Genomic DNA, 22,678 nt, shown 5'->3' on the forward strand with positions numbered 1-22,678 from the left:
ATTCTCCTGCCTCAGCCTCCTGAGTAGCTGGGATTACAGGCATGCACCACCACACCTGGCTAATTTTTGTATTTTTAGTAGAGACAAGGTTTCACCATGTTGGCCAGGCTGGTCTCGAACCCCTGACCTCAAGTGATCCGGTCGCCTTGGTCTCCCAAAGTGCTGGGATTATAGGCGTGAGCCACTGTGCCCAGCTAGGTGCAACTCTCATGAGCTCCTCTGGCAATCAGGCCCATGCCAATCATAGCACATCCTGTCATGTGGTCATAGTCGATGTTCTTCCTGTCTCTCCCATGAGGATGATGTGGACTAAGTCCAGCTCATTTGTCGTGCCCAGTGCCTGGCACAATGCCTGGCACATAGTAAGTTCTCAGTCAACGCTGATTGAATGCGTATGTCATTCAGAGGCCAATCTGGTCCTATCCTCCTTGGCATGGAAAAGGAGATTGACGATGCCAAGGGGAGCAGTAGGGCATCTGAGTCACACATGGCCCCAGATCCTGAGGCAGACACAGGTATTAAAAAAGGAGGAAGGAATCTGCATACAGGACCCAGTTCTCAAGAAGAGTCCTTCTTAGGCTGGGCTCAGAGGCTCATGCCTGTAATCCAAGCACTTTGGGAGACTGAGTCAGGAGGATCGCTTGAGCCCAAGAGTTGAGACCAGTCTAGGCAACATGGGGAAACGACATCTCTACAAAAAATAAAAAATTTGCTGAATGTGGTGGCATGTGCCTGTGGTCCCAGTTACTCAGGAGGCTGAGACGGGAGGATCACCTGACCCTCGGAGGTTGATGCTGCAGTGAGCCGTGATTGCACCATTGCACTCCAGCCTGGGTGATGGATCCTATCTCAAAAAAAAAAAAAAAAAAAAAAAAAAAAAAAAAAGGAGACCACCTTGTGGCTTGGTCCCCCAGGAGCTCGCTTGGGAGGCAGGGAAGCAGATGGTGGGTGGGAGTCCCCCAAGAGTGGGCCCTGGGGAAGGGGCTAGAGGGATTCTTCCACCAAAAATGTGAGGGAACAGCCAGCTAGCTGTCCGAGGTGGGGCTGAGATGTGCGGCCCTCAGAGTTCTCCTCTCCTTATTGCAGCACCTTGAAACCTTATCACCGGGGCATACCATTATTTCTTTAACCTCTGTCTTCTGCAGTAGACTGTAAGTTTACGAGAGCAAGAATCCAGTCCACTTTGTTAAAAATCTGGACACCTGGCGCCCAGCCTGTTCCACTGCGGATGCTCCTGATTTCAACATCATTTATTGAGCTCCACTGTGTGCCAGTTTGTGGGTCGGGCCCGGGATGTAGCACTGAGCAAGCCAGAAGCCTTGGCCTGGAGGGCAATGCCATTAACCTCTTTCTTTCTTTTCTCTATTTCCCTGTGACCTTGGCCCCATTCTCCCTCCCTCCCTCTCTTCCCCACTCCTGTCTCTGCCCTCCCCCTCCCACAGAGCAATGTTCTGTGATGGTGCCCGAGATGCGTGGACTGAGCCCAGACCGCAGGCTGCCCGAGCCCGCCCCGTGCCCGGCTGCGAGGAGCCCTGAGCTCGGGTCCGCGGGCCGCCGCCGCCGCCACGTCCTGGCCCTGCCGGAGGAAGAGGCATGGCGGCCCCAGCAGTGCGCTCTGCTCGAGGCCGACGCCTCGTTCGAGGTGGGCATGCTGCCGGCCTCCCCGCGCGCCGCCTCTGGCTTCGACAACTTCTTCCCGGTGCAGGAGGGCGAGGGCCCGGGCTGGGAGGGCGCCGTGGCACTGGAGGCGGGCTCCAGCCCTTTCCTCCCGGTGAGCCCCGAGGTCATGAAGCGGCGGCGTGGGGGCCTCATCGAGCAGCGCGACATCATCAAGGCCCACGAGGCGCACAAGATGCAGAGCACCCCGCAGGCCCGGCGCAAGGAATGGGAGTGAGTATGGCGGGGATGCGGGGGGCGGGCATGGCTGGCTGGGCCTGGGGTCGGGGTGAGGTCCTGGAGCGGATGGGCCCCCTGAGGCCGCCCTGGAGGGTCGGGAGATGCTTTCAGCTGTGCTGCGACTAATGAGGGACTGGATCCTCTGGGTGAGGTCCTTGTGGTCAGCCCCAGATCACACCACCCGGCTGTAGGCCTCGTCCGGCCTCACTGGGGCGTTCGGCTGTCAGATGCGGGTGAATCTGGCTTGCCCCCAAGGCTCACTTGTTTCACTAAGAGCCTGTGGAGAAAGAACTGGGGTCTGTTTCATTCTCTGAGCTTTCCTGAAAGCCAGGGAGAATCCTTCACAACGTGGATCAACTATTTCATCTTTCCTTCAGGAACTGCAGCTAACCCTGCCTTTTTAATATCCTCCTTGGATGAGTGATTACATTTTGGGCGCATCTCCAGTGGATGGAAGAAAATGACCAAGATCTGTGTGGCCACTCCTGGCTTCATTTCTGCTCTGTTTGTGTAGGGCAAAAGGCCGACTTTAATTCACACCTGTTGAGAATTTTGGCTTTTTCTCCTCAGGAGTCCTAAATTAAAGGAAGATGGTATTTCACTTAATTCTCGGTTGCCCCGGGTTTATGCTCCATAGAAGGACTTTGCTTTGCTCTCTGGATGCAGTTTATTCTGCATGCTGGCATGCCCTGTGGTCTGTATGTCTTTATCTCTTCTTGCTTTAAATTGTTGACTTGCTAGATGTCATCAAGTGCAAAGAGACTAGTCACAGGTGTATTTTGATGGTGGTGGTCATGGTGGGATTTACCTACTTGGTTTCAGTGAATGTTCCGATGATGCAAGTAGGGGTAAATGAGCTGATCTCTGTTTCATAAGGATGTTAATGTTTGTTAGTTCATTCATTCGTTCAGTGAGTCGCAATGTATGCTGGGCTCCTGGGATTCAGAGAGGAGTTGGGCACAGGCAGTATTCAACAAATCTCTTGGTTGTTCATCGCTCAGCATTATTAGTGTTTAGAGCCTTGCATACCTGTCTTTAAGTGCCAGACAACATTCCAAGCACCTTACATATATCCACTCATGTTAATCTTTACCATAACTATCAGGTAGGTACAGTTATTAGCCACATGTAACCAATGAGGCACAGAGAAGTTAAGTGACTTTCTCAAGGTCACTTGGATAACAACAACATTGTTACTGTGATTTGATATTAATTAGTGATTTGAACCCTGGCAGTCTGGTTATGGAATCCATGCCTTTAACCATGATGGCACAGTGCCTTTCATTCTAACTCTCAAAGTATTTCTCTCAACAACCTATTGAGATGCCATGGTAAGAGCAGTAGTGTAGGGGTTTGGAGACTTGGGTCTAATTCCTAGGGTGACCTAATTAGTGGTGTGACCTTGAGTAAGTCACCTCATCATGACTTTGAAAAACAAGCAGAAGGGAGTAGACGGCCTTTAAATACTATGCAGCTCTGATAGCTGGTCTTTCTTCATATTTAGAAGTTTATTTTTTAATGCACCTCCATCTTATCTTTCTAAAAGGACCCTGAACAACTTGAGGGCAGAGACTGTCATACACATTGTTCATGTCACTCAATGCCTATCATCTGGCCTAACCCAAGAAATCCCACAATACTCAATGAAAAACTAACTTTACCATGACTAGCAATGTGGAAATAACTTTTATGTCTTTCACTAAGTTAAACTTGTACTAATTGGAGAACGTCAAGATCTAGTAGCAGCCACCTACCTGGGGTGCCGGCGGGGATGATTGGGAGACTGTTTTCACTTGGGCAGGTCCATGAAGAGGTGAACCAGGGAACATACATCAGTGGCCTTGGGGAATGTCGGCCTTTAGGGGTGTGGCAGTGGAAGAGGAGCACATGAAGGAGGTGAGAAAGAGTGGAAGGAGGTGGGAGGGTAACCAGAGGGTAAAGGGACAAAGAAGTGAGGAAAATGGTGTGTTCAGAAGGAAGGTCATCATCTCCATAGAATGTTGCTGAGAGGCCAAATAAAATGATGATAGAGAAGGAAACACTGGCTTTGGCAACACAGAGATGACCTGAATGGGAGTAGTTTCCGTAGGGCAATGGGGTCAGTAGCCCAGGTGAAGTGGGTTGAAGAGAAAATGGGAAGTGATAGAGACAGTGATGTTGCCCCATCCTTCTCTGCTCCCCAACACTCACAACCTCCTCGTGGCTTTTCCCCTCACCACCCAAACTCCTTAGCCTCATGGCTCTGTATGTGCCTTAATTTGATCTCCACACCCCTCCCCAGCTCTTCAAACCCTAATTTTACTGAGAAAAGAGGGATTGCTGCTTGAGGTACTAGAAGCCAATACTATAGCATTGGGTTTTTGAGAAGAGAAGCTTTTTATTGCATGTCGACTCACAAGGAGACAGGATGTCAAGCCCAAATCTGTCTCTCTGTCCTTGCTTCAAGGCCATATTTTCATTAGAAAATGTTCAAGGGATTAGTAGGTGATCGGTGGAGGGAAAGGGGAGGTCTGGAACGTCCTTGGACATGCTCAGTTATCTCTTCATGCTACCTCATGGGTTGCATGTGAAAATTCTTAAGGACTTAATATGAAACACATCGTGGAAGTTCAGCTGTGACGTCAGCAAGCTTGTTCTGCACAGACTCCAGTAGGCCAGGCCATCTTAGTTCCAACTGATGTCAGCCAGTTTTTTCTTGATCTCACATTGCAGGGAATTTCAGCATTTCTGCAAGTTGTTTCTTTTCTTATCTGCCATTCTGCAAGCTCAAGAATATCTGTTAGTCATTGTTTTCTTACTCATTGGGGCACAGTTTCAGCTTCAGCTTCAGCTTTTCAGCAGGTTGTTTCTTTTCTTATCTGCTATTCTGTAAGCTCAAGAATGTAGTCATTGGCCTCTTTAACTCTTTGGGGGCATGGATTCACTAATACACTGTCTGGCACTCATGTTCCATCATCAGCAAAATCCTGTTCATCCTCCTCGCCTTCTCTGGAAGTCCCTTCTTCCACGTTGCCTTGGACTCTGGAGTCTAGAGAAGCAACTTGCTCCTCACTGTTGCTTCCAGACCATTACTCCCCTCTCCTGTCCTAAAAATGCCAGCTGTGGAGCGCATGTCATCAGATAATACCACCTACTACCCCTCGTTGCCACCATCTACAGACTACTGAGTCACTTGCTTCATTCCAGGAAGAATGGGTTAGGCCTGGGTTTACTGCCTCGCTTCCCCACGTCTTCAGCTGCCAGCAGTTCTTGGTGATTTCAGTATCCACATAGCGGACCCTTCCTGCACCCTGACCTCTTGTTTCCCTAGCCCCTTCTGTTTGGTGACTTTGCCTTCTTGCTTCCTGCTGACCGCTCACCTCCATGGTCTGCCTGGACCTTGTCATAACTGCATTGCTCCATAATCTCGGTTTCAAGCATCCCATTGCGTGATCACTCCCTCTTTTCTCTCCACTTCACTCCCTCTAGTGCTCAATTCCCAAGATTCTTTAATCTTGCTGCATCCACAAGACATTGATCCAATTACCTTTTCACTATTCCCTTCCCTAGTCATGTCACCATTTCCCATCTTATCAAACTGAATTACATTGTAAGCACCAAACATATTTTCCAGATAAAATAGCGACCTTTTAGTTGAGGTCTCCTCCTGCCTCTCAATCTCTTTCTTTTACCAACTTCTAAGATAGAATGAATCATCCACAAAGGGCAAGAATGCTGGAGCTCAAGTTGATTTCTAGTGCACTTCATGCTTCGCCATCATTGTAATCTCCTTATTTTCACCCTCACCTTTGTTGTCCCTCTGTTGCTTTGTTATACCTTGTCTGGCAAAACTTCAGCCCTGCTAAATCCCACTTGCCCCATTCTTCATGTACACATGGGCAGGTGACCATGGCTATAGAAAAAGTCACAACCACGCTGATTGACCTCACTGTGAATTGATGACTACTACCTCCATTTGGCCCTTAGTCCTGCCCAGAAATCTTACTACTTTTCCCTTTTCTATTCACTCTCACCCTCCTCTACAGATTGTTTCACATGCTTTTCCCTTAACTCTCAAATCCCATCATTTCCTGCTAGCTCGCTCCTAGCTCATGACTACAATTGCCTTCCTACTTCACTGGGAAAATAGCAGCAATCAGGAGAGGCATGTACAGGCTGCATCCAATGCACTGACCACCTGCTGCATCTGGGCCCTGGTGCCATGCCTTTACCTTATGTTAATGTGGACTGACCACCCCTCAAGTTCCATGTGGAGTCTGGTGCCCATGTAGAGCAAACTGGGCCCCTTTGTTTATTCTCTCTCCATTTTTTTTTTTTCTTACATGTTTCTCTGGAACCCATTCCAATCAGGTCTTTGTCCCAGGCAAACAAACAGCTGTTGACATGGTGACATTGGCCTCCTCAAGGCAGAATCCAATGGGTGTTCCTTCATGTCCATCTTCCTTGACCTAGCAGTATCATTTGATCACTTCCTCTTTCTTGAAACTCTTTGGTCCTTATTTTTAATATTTTTTTAGAGACAGGATTTTTCTATGTTGCCCAGACTTATCTCAAACTCTTGGCCTCAAGTAATCCTCCTGCCTCAGCCTCCTGAGCTAGGAGTACAGGTGAAAGTGTTTTGTCACATGGCTTTTATGATACACACTCTTGGTTCTCCTGTGTTGCTGGTTGCTCCTCAATCTCTTGCTAGTTTCCATTTCCTTTTCCCAATCCTTACTAAACACTGGATGTCCCAGGGCTCAGTCCTCAGCCTGTTGTCTTCTCACCAGTGCTTACTTCCTAGTGCTCTTGTCCAGTCCCAGATCTTTGGTTAGCTAAATTTCTATCTGTACTCAGGACCTCTTCCCTGAATTTTAGATACCACCCACTTATTCACCATCTTTACATCCATCGGCATCTCAAGCTGAACATGTGTAACATCAAAATATTGATTTCTCTCCAAAACTGCTTCTCTTGTAGTTTTCGCTTTCATTAAACCTACATTTTTTTCTGTTGCTGGGGCCAGAAATGTTGAAGTCATTCTTATTCTCACATTGACACTCAATTCTTTCCAATCCCCAGTGTCTCTCCCTTCAAAATGTATCAGATCACTATTTACCACCTCTGCTGCTATCTCCCTGGTCCAAGCACCTTCTATTATTTTTATTCCACACACACGTATATGGTACTAGATGGCCAGTGCTATTCTAGGTACTTTACAAATATTAATTAATTTATCCATGTAATAATTGATTGAGTCTGGTACCATTATTACCATTATTGTCCCAATTTTTGCACTTGGGGATAGAGAGTTTAAGTCACTTGCCCAAGATCATAATGCCAACCACCTCTTAATGAGCCTCCCTGCCTCTGCCCCTCCCTGCTAGACTCTGTTTCCCCAGCTGCAGCTAAAGATCCTTTCTTTTTCTTTTTTGATTTACAAAGGATTTAGAAAGATAGAACAAGGAGTTTCTGTCCAAGAGTCTTAAGAAATGTTTCATGTCAGTCCTTAGCTCAGTACATGATTTCCATCTTCTCCCTCTTCCCTCTGCCCGGCCAGCCTCCTAAAGATGCATGGGTGTCTTTGGTTTGATTTCTTCATCTTTCTCATTCTGCTCTGGCTACACTGGTCCACTGTTACTCCTTGAATGTACTCAGACCTCCCATATCAGGCCTCTCCCCTTTGCTGGTCCCTTTGCCTAGAATGCTTTCCCCATTTACCAGGATGGCTCCTCTCTCGTTTCATTTAGGTTTCTGCTCAGAGAGAACTTCCTGATCACCCTATTTAAATAGCATTCCCCTATTGTCTCTCTCCCTCTTTATTTTGTTTTATTTTTCATCGTAGCCCTTATTCTTTCCCCAATGGACACACAGACACACACACATACATACAAGCACGGCTATTTTGCACGGAAGTGCAAGCTTCTTGAAAGCAGGGCCTTTGTCTTACCTTCAGGGTCCAGAACAGTGCCTAGTGTGCAGTTGACTCACAATAAGTGTTTGCTGAAAGAATGATGAAATAAACATATTGAGGGGACTTGATATCCATTCTAATCAGCTAAGTTCCAGGGAAGGAGGCAGCTGAGTTCCCTGGGTCAACTGTGTGGTTGTGCAGGTTGCTGACTGCACAGAGTGCTCCAGTTCTCCAGTTGAACAGTCAGCAGTGGAAGTGGGGAGTCTGTTCTCTGCCCCACCTCAGGGCTGCTCAGGATCTGCATGCACTTTGTAGAGATGGAAATTTTACCTCCCTTCTGTCTCCTGCCTTTCAGCTTCTCCTGACTTATGTTTTTTAGACAGGATCCCCTTGGCTGTAGGACAGGGGCAGCCTGGTCCTTTCCCATGGCTTGGATTTGTACAGTGGGAAATCAGGCAGGCTTCTCTGTGGGCAGCTTTGACAGCATTTTGCTCCTCCCAAGGCCCTGTCCACTGCTTATACAGCTGAAAGCCCGGGACATATACCACCAGCTTTACAAATCCTGTCTCCTAGACACTGAGTCAGGACCCCGCTGATGAGTGAAACAGACTAGAAACCAACCTGGGAGGTATCCTGCTTTTTTTTTTTTTAAATCTTTAGCTGGGTAAGCCAAATGTTGATGGGAGAAGGAGTACTTTAGGTGATTTCAGAGGAAGCAGATTTTCTTGGGCAGAATGTTGTTTTCCTAAGAACCTATGTAAAGGTTTCCTCAGGCCCACTTTTTTAGGTGACGAGGACCTCTTGGTTAACACCAAGTGTTTCTTGTGTACTAAGTTTTATAACTTTAGCAAGTGGCCATGTCACAATGTTTTACTAATACTTTAATATAGTTCTCTCCAGCTTAAAACATTTTTCATACACATGATCTCATCTGAGCCTCACAATGACCTCATGAATTAGCGTTATTGTTTCTAATTTACAGAAGAGAAAAACGAGCTCCAAAGTTAGAGGTGGTACTAGGTCAAAAACCTATGTCTTAATAATGACTGCCACCATTTATCGAGCACTGGCTATATGGTAGGTGATTTGCATGTGTTATTTATTCTAATGGAAATAATAGGTACCATGATGAAGAACAGAAACATTTTGTATGGCACTATTATTGCATATGGGTCTGGAAGAAAGGAAATTATGTGTAACTTTAAAGTCTGCGTAGGTTGGTATGACTTACTCTATAAAGAGGGAGGGGGTATTTCCATAATCATAGTACTTAGCACACTTCATTGTAATTGCCTGTTTACGTGTCTGTGTCCCCCACTAGATTGTAAGCAGAGAAGTCTGTCTGCTCCTCATTGTGTCTCCTTTACTTAGCACTGTGTTGGGCACATAATAGGCACTCAGTAGACATTTGCAAGATGAACAATAACAACAACAACAACAACAACAACAACAATATAATTTTTCATATCGGGAAACCAAGGCTTGAAAAGGTTAAGTTACCTGCCCAGTATCACAGAGCCAGTGAGGATTCACTCCAGGTCCTCTAATTCCAAAGCCCATGCTTGTTCTAGTGAGCCACCCTACTCACTGGTGTCCCTATAGTAACTGGCACAGCACTGGGTAAATGACAGGAACTCAGTTCGTGCTTGAATTCTTGCAGTGCTACTTGTAAATTGTGGGATTGGGGCAGGTTGTAACCTCCGCATTTTTCTGAGTAGAGGTGAGAAATAATACCTGCCTTGCAGGCCTGTTGTAAAGTTTGACCACATTTATTAGATCATATAGTCTGGTGGGGGGTTCTCAAAATGTTGAGCACCAGGGTTATTCTGGGCCTCTTCTCTGCCTACAGTCTCCCTGGGTGACCTCACCAGGTCCAACTATCTGCAGATGAATTGCAAATGTAAATTTCCTAAGAACCCTTGACTCTTGTAGCCAAATGCTTGTTTGGCATCTCTGCACTGTTGTCTATCTAGTCAGCTTCTAAAACATAACGTGGCTAGAACAAAACTCCTGATCCTCTTCTGATCCTGTCTGGCTCCTCATTTTTCCTTATCTCAGTAAATGGCACCACTATTTCTCCCATTGTCTGAGCCAAATATTCTCATTATCTTTTATTTCTCTCAATTTTTCATTTCTGATCAGTGGTAAGCCCGGTCAACAACATCTCCCAAACATATCCCAAGTCCAAACACTTCTCCATCCCCACTGCTACCAATCTTATCCAAGCCGCTATCCTTTGGACCATTGCAATGGCCTCCTAACCTGTCTTTGCATCTTTGTTTCCCTAGAATCTGAGAATGTATCTATTGACACAATAGGCAGGGACAATCTGAACTCCTTTTGCTGGCTCATAAAGCCCTCCCCCACCTGAGCTTTGCTTAATTCCTGGCCTCATCTACTCTCTCCCTCGTTCCCTGTGCTCCTGCCCACTTGACTTTTATTTAGGCTGTGCCTGTTTATGTCTCTACCCTGGCTCCTGCCTTTGCCTGGAATATTTCTCCGGATCTCAACAGGGTTGGTTCATTCTTGCCATTTGGACCTTAGCTCAAATGCTACTTCCTCAGAGAGGCTGTCCTTCATCACACAGTCTAAAATAGACACCTGGTCACTGTGCCATATCACCTATGCAGTTGACCACCTACCCCCACAAGAATGTTGGTGCTGTGAGATCAGTGATTTGACTGCCTCGTTCACTCCATATCCCCAGTGCTGAGGGCAATGCTGACACATAGGTCCTCAGGAATTATTTGTGAATGAATATTTATGAATGTTCCATAACAGTGGCTATGGTTATGATCTATGTGTTCACCTGGCCTCTGATAGCCCTAGCCATACCGAACGGTCTAGTCCAGGAAGCTCAGGACACCAGGGGCTCTAGGTCTAGAACAGGGCCAGCCCCTGGGGTGTGGAGATTCGTTAAAACACAGGTTAGTTAACTTACAGGTTTTATGAGAACTGTCCTCCTTCAGGTTATTGTTTGATCCCCACAGAGCCATGTCTTATTTGACTTTGGGTAAAATATCCAACCTTTCTGAGCCTCGTTTTGCTCTTTTGCTAGATTGTGGATGAGTACAGCAACCTTTTTGAATTGTTATGAAGGAAAAACAGCATGTAAAGTACTTAGTCCGATGCTTGGTTGTTTTTCTCCTTGATGTCTTATTCCTCACCTTCAGGAGCCTGTCACTTGCCATCGCTTATAGTTTAACCAAAACATAGATTGTGAATCTAACAATAGAAGCCTGCAACTTCTTATCTACCGAGAAAGTATACAAGAACTGCTAACTCATGCCCCCATGCTTAGCAACATGGCTTTCTCAATTTTGAAAGGATTAGAGTCATCTGTGGGTCTTAGGAACCAAAAACATTGATTCAACTCCAAATAAAAGTAGCAAACATGTATTTTTCCACTACTATAATAACCCTAATCCCCTTAATCTTACCCATCATTACTACCTTAGCCAACCCCTATAAAAAAGGTTCATACCCAAATTACGTAAAAACATCTATCGAATGTGCCTTCATCATCAGCCTCATCCCTACACCAATGTTTATATGTACAGACCAAGAAGTCATTACTTCAAACTGACAGGCATCAGAGATTTGCCGAAGCCCAAGGTGCAGAGGTTGCAATTAGGCTTGGGATCAGCTGTATACATCAATGGACCACAGCAGCATGTGGGAGATTACAGAAGGGAATGCACAGTGCCTGGCACAAGGTCAACAGTCAGTGCATATGAGCCGTTATTATGATCATTATTATTATTCATCTGGTCTAGCTGCCTCATTTACAGGTGAGGAAGCTGGGGTCCTGAGAGCCTGGGTGACTGCTGGTGCTTTATGTGAAGGTCAGTGGACTGTGGTGAGTGACAAGGTAGGAGGAACCAGTCCTGGAATTCCCACCCACTTCTGTCTCCTGTGCCCTGCAGCTATGCTAACTTAGTAGGGGTGATCACATCCAAACGACAGTCTTATCAGCATTCACACCGCATTCAGCATCAGCAACATATTCTGTAAGGCAACACCTGTCTCAACCTTGAAGCTTAATAGTTGAATTTAAGGGCCATTGGGCCAATTTTTTTTTGCTGGCCTTTTGAACGGCAGTCAGTCTCATGCAGATCTAGTCAGACTAAGTAGAGCCCTCAGTCCACATGCTGCCACCTGCTGCCAGCATCAGACATCACTCGGGTTGTTAGAATACAGGAATCTGTGGAACTGCTATTGCCAAAAGGGTGCATGGCAGAATTTGTTCCATTATATATGAGTGCTTTGTTGAATTATCAGATATTTTAATCTTATTTAAATGTGTATGTTTTTAGAGGGGGCAGGAAGTCTCCAGGTTACTGTATTCCCCACCATTCCCTACAGCCTTAGGGCTAATTCACTCATTTAGAGGACTGACTTGGTCCTGAAGGCACCTGAGTTTGCAGGTCTGCAAAATCCAACCTTCTCACTCAGAGAAGAGGCATTTCAGGATCCTCGGCTGTAGTATAACAGGGTTGCAGAAGCCCGAACATATGCCAGTGGAACAGAAATCATGAGCCTTCAACACACCGGGTTATCACTAACCAACAGCACGTTTGAAAACCACCAGCCAAGAAGAGACCTGGAGCATATGCCGTGCTTTCCTGGAATTCTGAACAGAGCAGGAAGGCACAGAGAATCCAGAGAACTGGGCTTCCCTTGGGAACTGACCCAATTTGGGTGATTTCTAGAGATTTGCTTTAAGATGATCCTTTGGGGAACTTCAGCACACACCCTTGAATTTTCTTTACTTGTCCTCCCGGGATTAGAAAAAAGAGGCTGTTTCTAGATCTGGTCTCTGGTGACTCGCCTTTCCCCTCAAACCTTCCACAGTTCTAGAAATGCTTCCCTAGAGAACTGGGTTTGAGAATAAACAAGGTGGTGCGTGAGCAGTGCAGGTTTCTGTGCTTGCAGCGGAGACCGCCTCTGACAAGGAGGGTCCTGTACTGGGAAGAAGGGGACTGGGCCCCTGCTAAGTGCCTGGCGACTCTCATCTCTTGCAGAGAACGAAGGCATAAGCTCTCTGCCACTCCCTTTCTCTTTCTGAAGCCACTGGACGCCCTGAGAGAAAGCAGAGGGTTTCCATCTTTTCCAGAGCACAGTGCTGGGAGCAAGGGCTCAGGGAGATCGATTGTCCCAGTTCTTCCCTTCTAAGGCAGGCCTTGGGGGAGGAGGCCGGGGAGGGAGTTTGTGACTCTGCAGCCTGGTGCTCAAGCCGGATCGGCCCCTTCTGTGCTTCCTTTTGTGGCACCGTCAGAGTCTCCTCCCTGTTTGGAGGCTCAGGTGAATCAGTCCCCTCTCTCCCACCCTGCCCTTGCGCTGCGCTGCCTCCACTCTGCCCCCATGGCCATATCTGCAGAAGGAGGCTCTTCAGTCTTCTGAACATGTCAAGATACGGAGATTCTGCCCCCAGCCACCTTTTTGAAGAAAATGAGAAAAGCGGCGCCCTCTAGCGCCAGCTGCGCAATTTGTCACGTTTTCCCTCTTCTTCAGAAGAGATATTTTTTCCTCTTTTATGGGGCCCCCAAGTGGTTGTTTCTGTGTATTGCAGCCTCAGTCTCACTGGGATGCTTTCCGCTGTGCAGCTGGAGGGGCTGGGGGCAGCTTGCTGGTCAGCATTCACATCACAAGAAAGGAAAGCGAAGCCAGGAGGAGGAAGGGCCTTGGCAGGGCATGGTGAGCGTCTTGAGACTCCCACAGCAGTCCAGGGCCTTCCCCCTCCCAGACCACTGGCAACACTTTGCTATCTTTAAGGGCTTGCCTGGTCCCATGGCTGCAAATGCGTCAAAGGCGTTTTCCTCTGGGATATGAGGGAATGGCTGAAGACACGTGCAGAAAAGGAAGTGCTCATTGTGGAGGAGGTGAACATAATTGAAGGAATTTGCTTTGGCCTTTTTGGCTGAAGAAAATATTTATGAAATTTCTGAACATCACACACACACGCACACACACACACGCAGAGTTAGACACCTGTAGAATTCCAGGCACCGATGAAAAGATCTTTAAAATTAATCTCACAAAACTTCTCATTGAAGGTGCAGATGAGAAAGCTGAGGCGCAGAGAAGGAGGTGGGCATGGGGCACCCTTCTGAGGACCCCACCTCAGCCGCTCTTATCCCAGCCACACTGTCCTCCTCTTCTCTTCTGCTTTTAGCTCCTTTAACTGTCTTTCTCTTCCTCTTTTTCTTTCGAAGCCCATAGCAGGGAGGGAATGAAGGCATGCAGGGCTGGCCTGTGAATGAGGAAGAGGGCTCATCCTCCTTTCCCTCTCTCCCTGTCCCCGCCTCTCCTGGGGACCTCCTTGCAGACTCAGCCTCACTGTTGTTCTAAAAAGACAGTGTCACTGCCTGCTGATCAGGTGATTAGGAACCTGCAATCCTTCCCAAATTTATAAAGAAAACACAGAGGAGTTCAGTAAATTCTGTTTCTGCTCTTGGAGTAGGACAGACCAGTGGTCAGTTCTGGGGACAGTGCTTCTGGTGTGGAGACAGTGTTGTCTGGACACACCCGGCTTGGGTGTACTGGGATCAGATGGTCAGGTCTAACTCCATCCCTCTCCTGTCACTCCTTCTCAACCATTCCCCAACCCAATCCTACCCCATCTCAACCCTTCCCCAACCCAACCTCTCTCCATCTCAAGTCCTCCCCATTTCAACCACTACCCATCTCAGACCTTCCCATGTCAACCCCTAACAATTAAACTCCTCCTCATATGAATCCTTCCCTAACTCAACCCAACTCATTTCAACCCCTTCTCATCTCAACCATTTCCCATCTCAACCATTTCCCATCTCAACCCCTTCACAACTCAATCCCTTCACAACTTAACCCCTTCCCATGAAGTCACTTCACAACTCAACCCCTTCACAACTCAAGCCCTTCCCATCAAAACCCCTTCACAACTCAACGCCTTCACAACTCAACCCCTTCACAACTCAAGCCCTTCCCATCAAAACCCCTTCACAACTCAACGCCTTCACAAATCAATCCCTTCACAACTCAACCCCTTCTCATCAAAGCCTCTTCAAAACTCAACTCCTTCACAACCCAACCACTTCACAACTCAAATCCTTCACAACTCAACCACTTCATAACTCAGCCACTTCACATCTCAACCCCTTCCCATCTGAACCGCTGGACAACTCAACCCCTTCCCATCTCAACCTCTTCACAAATCAACCCCTTCACAACTCAACCCCTTCCCATCTGAACCCCTTCACAACTCACCCCCTTCCCATCTCAACCCTTCACAACTTAACCCCTTCACAACTCAACCCCTTCCCATTTCAACCCCTTCCCATATTAACCCCTTTACAATTCAAACCCTTCACAACCCAACTCCTTCCCATCTCAACCCCTTCACAACTCAACGCATTCCCATTCAACCCCTTTACAATTCAACCCTTTCCCATTTCAACCCCTTCCCATCTCAACCCCTTTAAGTTCAAGTCCTTCACAACTCAACCCCTTCACAACTCAACCCCTTCACATCTTAACCCCTTCCTATCTCAGCCCCTTCAGAATTCAACCCCTTCCCATCTGAACCCCCTTCACAACTCAACCCCTTCCCATCTGAACCCCCTTCACAACTCACCCCCTTCCCATCTCAACCCCTTCACAACATAACCCCTTCACAACCCAACTCCTTCCCATCTCAACTCCTTCACAACTCAACACATTCCCATCTCAACCCCTTTACAATTCAACCCTTTCCCATTTCAACCCCTTCCCATCTCAACCCCTTTACAGTTCAAGCCCTTCACAACTCAACCCCTTCACAACTCAACCCCTTCACATCTTAATCCCTTCCCATCTCAGCCCCTTCAGAACTCAACCCCTTCCCATCTCAACCCCTACACAACTCAACCCCTTCCCATCTCAACCCCTTCACAACTGAGCCCCTTCACAACTCAGCCCCTGAACAACTCAACCGCTTCACAACTTAACCCCTTCATATCTCAACCCCTTCACATCTCAACCCCTTCACAACTCATCCCCTTCACAACTCAACCCCTTTTCATCTGAATCCCTTGAAAACTCAAACGCTTCCCATCTCAAGCCCTTCACAACTCAACCCCTTCCCATCTCAACCCCTTCACAACTCAACCCCTTCACAACTCAACCCCTTCATAAATCAACCCCTTCACAACTCAACCCCTTCGCAACTCAACCCCTTCCCATCTCAACCCCTTCACAACTCAACCCCTTCACAAATCAGCCCCTTCACAAATCAACCCCTTCCCGTCTCAACCCCTTCACAACTTAGCCCCTTCACAACTCAGGCCCTTCACAGCTCAACCCCTTCACAACTCAACCGCTTTTCATCTTCACAGCTCAACCTCTTCACCACTGAACCCCTTCACATCTCAACCCCTTCACAAATCAACCGCTTCACAACTCAACCCCTTCCCATCTCAACCCCTTCACAACTCAACCCCTTCACAACTCAACCGCTTTTCATCTTCACAGCTCAACCTCTTCACCACTGAACCCCTTCACATCTCAACCCCTTCACAACTCAACCCCTTCACAACTCAACCCCTTCCCATCTCAACCCCTTCACAACTCAACCCCTTCACAACTCAACCCCTTCACAACTCAACCCCTTCGCAACTCAATGCCTTCCAATCTTACCCCCTTCGCAACTCAACCCCTCTCCATCTCAACCTCTCCCCAACTAGACCCTTCAACATCTCAACCACACTCATCTCAACACCTCCCTATTTCACCCTCTCCCCATCTCAAACCTACCCCATCTGAATGCTACCCATCTCACCACACCCATCTCAACCGTCACCCATCTCAACCCCTGCCCCATCTCGACCTCACTTATCTCAACTCCTTCCCTATCTCAGCCCCACTAATCTCAATCCCTCCGCATCCCAACCCCACCCATCTCAATTCCACCGCCATCTCAACTCCTCCCCCATCTTAACCCCTCCTCACCTCAATCCTTCTCCATCTCAACTCCCTCCACCTCAACTCCTCCCCCATTTCAGTCCCTTCCTCATCCTAACCCCTCCCACTTCAACCCTTCCTCATCTCAACTGTCCCCCACCTCAACTCCTCCTCCATCTCAACCCCTCCCCCATTTCAACCCCTCCCCCAACTCACCTCCTCTCCCATTGCAACCCCTCCCCCACCTCAACTCCTCTTCTATTGCAACCCCTCCCCCACCTCAACCTCTCCCCCACCTCAACCTCTCCCCATCTCAACTCCTCTCCCATCTCAGCCCCTCCCCCAGCTGCCATCTGTTGTGGTTGCTTCTTTCCCCTGTGTTTATACTTAAGCTGGGAAAAAGTTCCTCCTCCCTTCTTCCCTCCTCCCCTTCCCTCTTTCTGTCATGAACATGAAATTATATTACACATATAGGTCTTTGTTTTGCTCTTATTCTTTTAGTTTAAAAAAATTAACGGTATATGGTATGCATCTTTCTTTGGCCGTTTCTGGAAAGATGTCCGTAACATCTCGTTCACGCTGCAGGGTATTCCTCAGCATGGCTGAACTGAAGTTTATTCCAGCAGCCCCTATCCATGGACGTTCCCAGTTGCTTTGCAGTTACCAGCTGTGCTGTAGTAAGCCTCCCCTACCTGCCTTTAGGACATGCACTTTCATTTCGGTAGGGTCAAGTCCTAGAAGTGGAGCTGTGGACAAGTCTTTCCCACGCTGTGCCCTCGCTCCCCAGAGGACTGGCACTTCTCTCAACACCCCTCCTCAGCATCTCAGCCTCAAATTGAAATGTGAACTTTCACAATCTATGTTATCTCTCTGCCCCCACTGGAGAGGCCCGATGAATTAATAATGTGGCAGCAGGAAACAGACAGATGGAGTTATTAATTGTTAGTCCATGAGCCCCCCTCTCAAGGTCCTAATTACCATGCTGACAGCTTCGGTTTTATCCAGAGCCAGGGCAACGCTCTGGGGACACTGTGGCTCAGCTAGGGGCATCCAGCACAGAGTGGAGAGCCCTGGTGCCTTTCTGGGTGGGTGGAGGGGCGCTTGCAAGAGGCTTGTGAATTCAAAAGTTCCTTCAGGGATCCCTTTGTGCCTGCTAGGGGGTGGGGGAGAGAAACAGGCTGGGAGTGGGGGCAGGAATGGGAGTTTTAGTGTATAGGTGGTGATGGTTGGTGTGTGCTGCTCTTGGGCCCAGGTGGTAGGTTTGTGATTCTGGTTCTGCTGCAGGATAGTGACTCTCACCAAGCTGTGTTGGGTGTAGTTGTCTCAAGGAGGTGCCTGCTTTCAAACCAAGGTTCCCTTGATGGGGAGGACTGACCCCAGGAAGACCGCTTGCATATCAATATTACTCTAACCCATGGCCATCTTTCATAACATGCACACTCCTGGAAAGGGTGTCATTAAATCTGGCATTGGTGCATGGCCAGGCTTACATAGCGTTGCTCAAGAAATGTTTCTGTAAAAGAGGCCGGGCGTTGTGGCTCACTCCTGTAATACCAGCACTTTGGGAGGCTGAAGTGGGTGAATCATTTGAGGTCAGGAGTTCAAGAACAGCCTGGCCAATATGGTGAAACCCCATCTTTTCTAAAAATACACAAATTAACTGGGCATGGTGGCACACGCCTGTAATCCCAGCTATTTGGGAGGCAGAGGCAAGAGAATCGCTTGAACCTGGGAAGCGGAGTTTACAGTGAGCTGAGATCACACCACTGCACTCCAGGCTGGGCAGCAGAGTGAGACTCCATCTTAAAAAAAACAAAAAAGAAATGTTTCTGTAAAGGAAACTGCCTATAGGAAGCTGCATGACCTTGGCCAAGCCTCTTCACCTCTCTGGGCCCTTTTTAATGTGGATTAGAGGTGGCCCTTATTTTTGGTTTGCTCCATACTGGGCAGCCAGAACAATCCAGAACACTAGCCAGGACTTGCCTCCCAAGGGTGCTCCTCTGCTGTGGTGCCTGCCTCTCTGCCCAGTCTCTCTCCACACAGTGGAGGCTCTGAGTCTTTCCTACTCTGAGCCGTCATCTCCACCAGCGACTCTGCTTAGCTCTCCCGTCTCAGGTGCCTCTCAAGAAGTGTCAGGCAGCAGAGTTGGTGGAAGCTGAAGAGTCATTTGAATTAGGGTGCCTGGGTCTACTGTTCAGGAGCCTAGGCACATCTCTTAACCTTTCTGGGGCTGAGGACACCAGCATTCAGGGTTGTGTGCGGTGCTTAGTATAATTATTACTAATGTTTGTTATTAGGCTCTGTCCTGCTTCCCCCAGGCTGTGGCCGCGAAGGCAGAACAGCCATTTACACAGTAAGCTGCCCAGTGACCCTGCCTTCCCCATTCCCAGTCTGCTTTTAAAAAATATGGGTGCCTAGACCCCAACCCTCAAATATTCAGATCAGTTCATCTTAGATGAAGTTTTAACAGGAAGATGTGTGTATTTGACAAACTCTTCAGCTGATTGATTAGTTTGAGGACCATTGATTGAGACCCATGGCAGCTGGGCAGGTACCTTGTGTTCATGGGACCTGCCCAGCCAGACACAGCCTTTTTCAGGAGCAAATCCCCCTATCTGCCTTCTGGGACATAGCAGACTGTCTGAGATCATCTCCTGATGACCTCGACATACTCTTTTCTGAGGCTAAGCTGCCTCTCTGGATCAGTTAGAAGGTGACTGGAACATCTCTGAGAGGCTCTGGATCTCTGTACATGTACAGGAAGGGGACAGAGCTCGTTCTATGACGGTCTCACCAATGCACCACAGTGTAGCAACCTCTCACTGTGAGGCATCACCCCGAGTTCTTTGTTTCATGACCAAAAAATTAAGGAGTGTGGACAAAGCATGAGATTAGAATGAAAGTTTAATAAGCAAAAGAAGAAAGCCCTCTGCCACAGAGAGGGCACCCGAAAGAGGGTTGCCTTTTTACTGTTGAATTCAAAAGCTTTTGTAAGAAACTCCCCTCATCTCTGTAGCTGTTTGTGTAACTCCCCTTATCTGTGCAGCTGCGGGCATGTCCTTAGGCAAGCACAAAGCACAGCTTCTCTTGTTCGTGTGTTTTGGGTAAGCCCCCCACCTCCCCGTGCAAATTCCCATGGAGTCCACTGTGTACATGCCCGAAAAGGGGATGTGGAAATGTTTTTGTGGGAGCCCACTGATTACACCAAGAACAAAGGCTGCTATGTTGGGCCTTGCTTGCTTATCTGTGCAGCTGCAGCCTGAATTTTCCCCAGGCTGCTCTATTTGTTCCTATAGCTCGATTTTTTAGGCTGTCTTTCATTTTAAAATAATTTTACCAACGACAGGCTTTAGCTGTCTGCCCAACTAGATTTCCTTTTCTCCTCCCTCAACTGGATCATAACTTATGACTCTTAGGCTAAGTCCTGAGATAGTTGGTTGTAGATGGGGCATCATCTGGATTTGAACCCAGCAGTTCTTAGCTGTGTGATATTATATAAGTTACTTTGCCTTCTTGAACCTCACTTTCACCATCTATAGGACAACATGTGCTTTGCAATAATATTAGATTTCTAGAAACACACACACATGCATACCACCAGGAACAAATTTGCCTGTAACTTATTTTACTGATTTCTTTTACATATATGAAATAGAAAAATGATATTCCAAAGAATTATACCTCTCTATTTTTTGAGGAAAAATGTTAAAAAAAATTAAATTCCAATTGTGCAAGTAAAACAAAAGGTGAATTGGAGCTCGCTTTAAAGTAAATTTCAGTAGAAGATTGTTGTTGTTTCCCTTGAGTAAGAAGCTGAAATTGCAGAGTGAGTTTTGATGTGGCAGTGTGTATGCCATCTTTGTCATCCAGCTGTTTGACTCGGTTTTGATGGTAACATATACTGACCATGAAACTCAGAGGTAAGTAATTTCACCATTTCGAAGACACCCACAGCTCTTGACGTTTTCAAAAGGTGGTTCCCAAAATAAGAGTTCTTTTGAGATGGCATTGGTATATTCTAAAGTGATGGATGCCAGAGATTGGCTGGGTGGCTTGATCTGGGTTGCAGACAGTTGAAAGTTAAAGAAAAGCAGGGTAGCTTCTACCTCCTTCATGACCTGCTCCAGGATATGAAGAGACATGCCAGTGGCCCTGGTGCTTGGTGTTACTTAACACAGGTATCATTTCCACTTTTTCCCTCTGCTCCAAGCCACAGGGAAACTCAGCCATTTCGAGGGCTCTTGGCTTCAGGGAGGTCTCTGCAGTGGCATGGAGCCTGCTTTGTCTGACATTCTGCAGGATTCTTTAGTACAAGGATTTTGACTGTGGCAAATCAGAGATTTGGGCAAATTCCTGCATTTTAAAATAGTCTTCTCCTAAAACCATTTCATTCTATGTGATGGACAGATAAGAGATACACAGCTCCTGTATCAGAAATTTTATTTGACTTTTGGAATACAGTGACCTGAAGAACAAATTGCAGTTTTATTTTTCTCATTAGAGCAAGTCAGGAGGAGGCAGCCTGGGCCTGGTGGGGCACTTCTCTGATGTCATCAGGGTCTGCCCACCCTGCCATCTTTAGTGTGGCTTCCTGCCGCACCGATCGACCGAGTGGCAGATCTGAGGGCAAAAGGAGGCCTGATATTGGAGTCAGCCTCCTTTGGAAGAACTTCCCCTACAGCCCATCTAGTAACTTCTGATGATACCTCCTTGGCCTGATCTGTGTCCCTTGACTTCCCCTAGCTGCAAATGGGGCTGGAAGATGTGGTTGTACTAGTGAAGCCTTCAACTGTGCCTTATAGTATCAGGGTTTTGTTAGTAAGAAAGGAGGAGAAAAGGGCTATTGGGTAGGCAACTCCCAATGTCAGCTACAAGAACCTTGTCAAAACCAAGAAACAGTACAGCACTGCTGCTTTATGTTGGGCAATGAGAGTAAAACCAAAACTCAGGTAAACTTTGTCCTATTATAACTTTCCAGCTTCAGCTAGAGCTTATGGAAACAAAGAATATGCCCCTGAATGAAATGGTGGGATCTAGTTTAATTTTTATCAATGGGAGACTTCCAGACCTCATTCCATGGTGATGGTTACGTAGAACATCACACACCACCCTACACAGACTTGAGTTGAAATGATACGTGAATGAAAACATTAAAAAATGTTTTCACGAAGACAGTTTTCAAAGTAACAAAGGACACTGGGAAAAAAATCCTTTAGTTGTTCCAAGTGTACAGAACATCAGATAACAATAATGCCAACTTTCCACAGAGAAACCAAATATGTCATTTAAATGCTTCCAGAATTAAACATTTGATGTGTATGTTGGGTGAGGAGGCAAGGGGATTGGCTAGGGTGGTGAAGTCTGAGTTTTGGTCTCCCCTCTCTCACTAACTAGCTGTGTGGCTTTCACTAAACAACTCCAGCCCGTTAACCTTGCTAGCTCAGTTTTGTAATCTGTAAAATGAAAGGATTGGTCTCGATCAGTACTGTCCAATAGAAATATTATTTGAGCCACCTGTATAATTTTAAGATTTTTAGTAGGCCGGCGCGGTGGCTCCCACCTGTAATCCCAGCACTTTGGGAGTCCGAGGCGGGCGGATCACAAGGTCAGGAGATTGAGACCATCCTGGCTAACATGGTGAAACCCCATCTCTACTGAAACAAACAAACAAACAAACAAAAAAAGATTTTTAGTAGCCATGTTAAAAAAGCAAAAAGAAACAAGTAAAATCAATATCTTTTATTTAATCCAATGTACCACAAATATTATCATTTCAACATAAAACCAATAAAATTATTGAGAAAGTATTTCACATTTTTTTGCACTAAGTTTTTGAATGCTATGTATAATTTACCCTTCCAGCACATCTTAGTTTGGACTGGCCCAATGTCAGGTGCTCAGCAGCTGCACACCTCTCCTGGCTCCTGTTTTGAACGGTGCTGCCCTCCAGAGCTCCAAGGTTTCTTCCAG

At 47.1% G+C, this 22,678-nt stretch overlaps 1 protein-coding gene across 12 annotated transcripts in view; it reads left to right on the forward strand.

Moving 5' to 3' along the window:
• The window catches only part of LOC105484537 (calcium voltage-gated channel subunit alpha1 E), a 492,953-nt gene that overhangs the window by 93,782 nt on the left and 376,493 nt on the right, over nucleotides 1-22,678 (forward strand). For all 12 annotated transcript variants that reach the window (XM_071076614.1, XM_071076570.1, XM_071076587.1 and 9 more), the window contains one exon: nucleotides 1,443-1,890. In XM_071076614.1, the coding sequence (XP_070932715.1) occupies nucleotides 1,457-1,890 (434 nt within the window). In that variant the 5' untranslated portion in view covers nucleotides 1,443-1,456. The remainder of the gene's footprint in view (nucleotides 1-1,442; nucleotides 1,891-22,678) is intronic.

This window comes from Macaca nemestrina, chromosome 1 (genome assembly GCF_043159975.1).
Source record: "Macaca nemestrina isolate mMacNem1 chromosome 1, mMacNem.hap1, whole genome shotgun sequence".
Taxonomy (NCBI): Eukaryota; Metazoa; Chordata; class Mammalia; order Primates; family Cercopithecidae; genus Macaca; species Macaca nemestrina.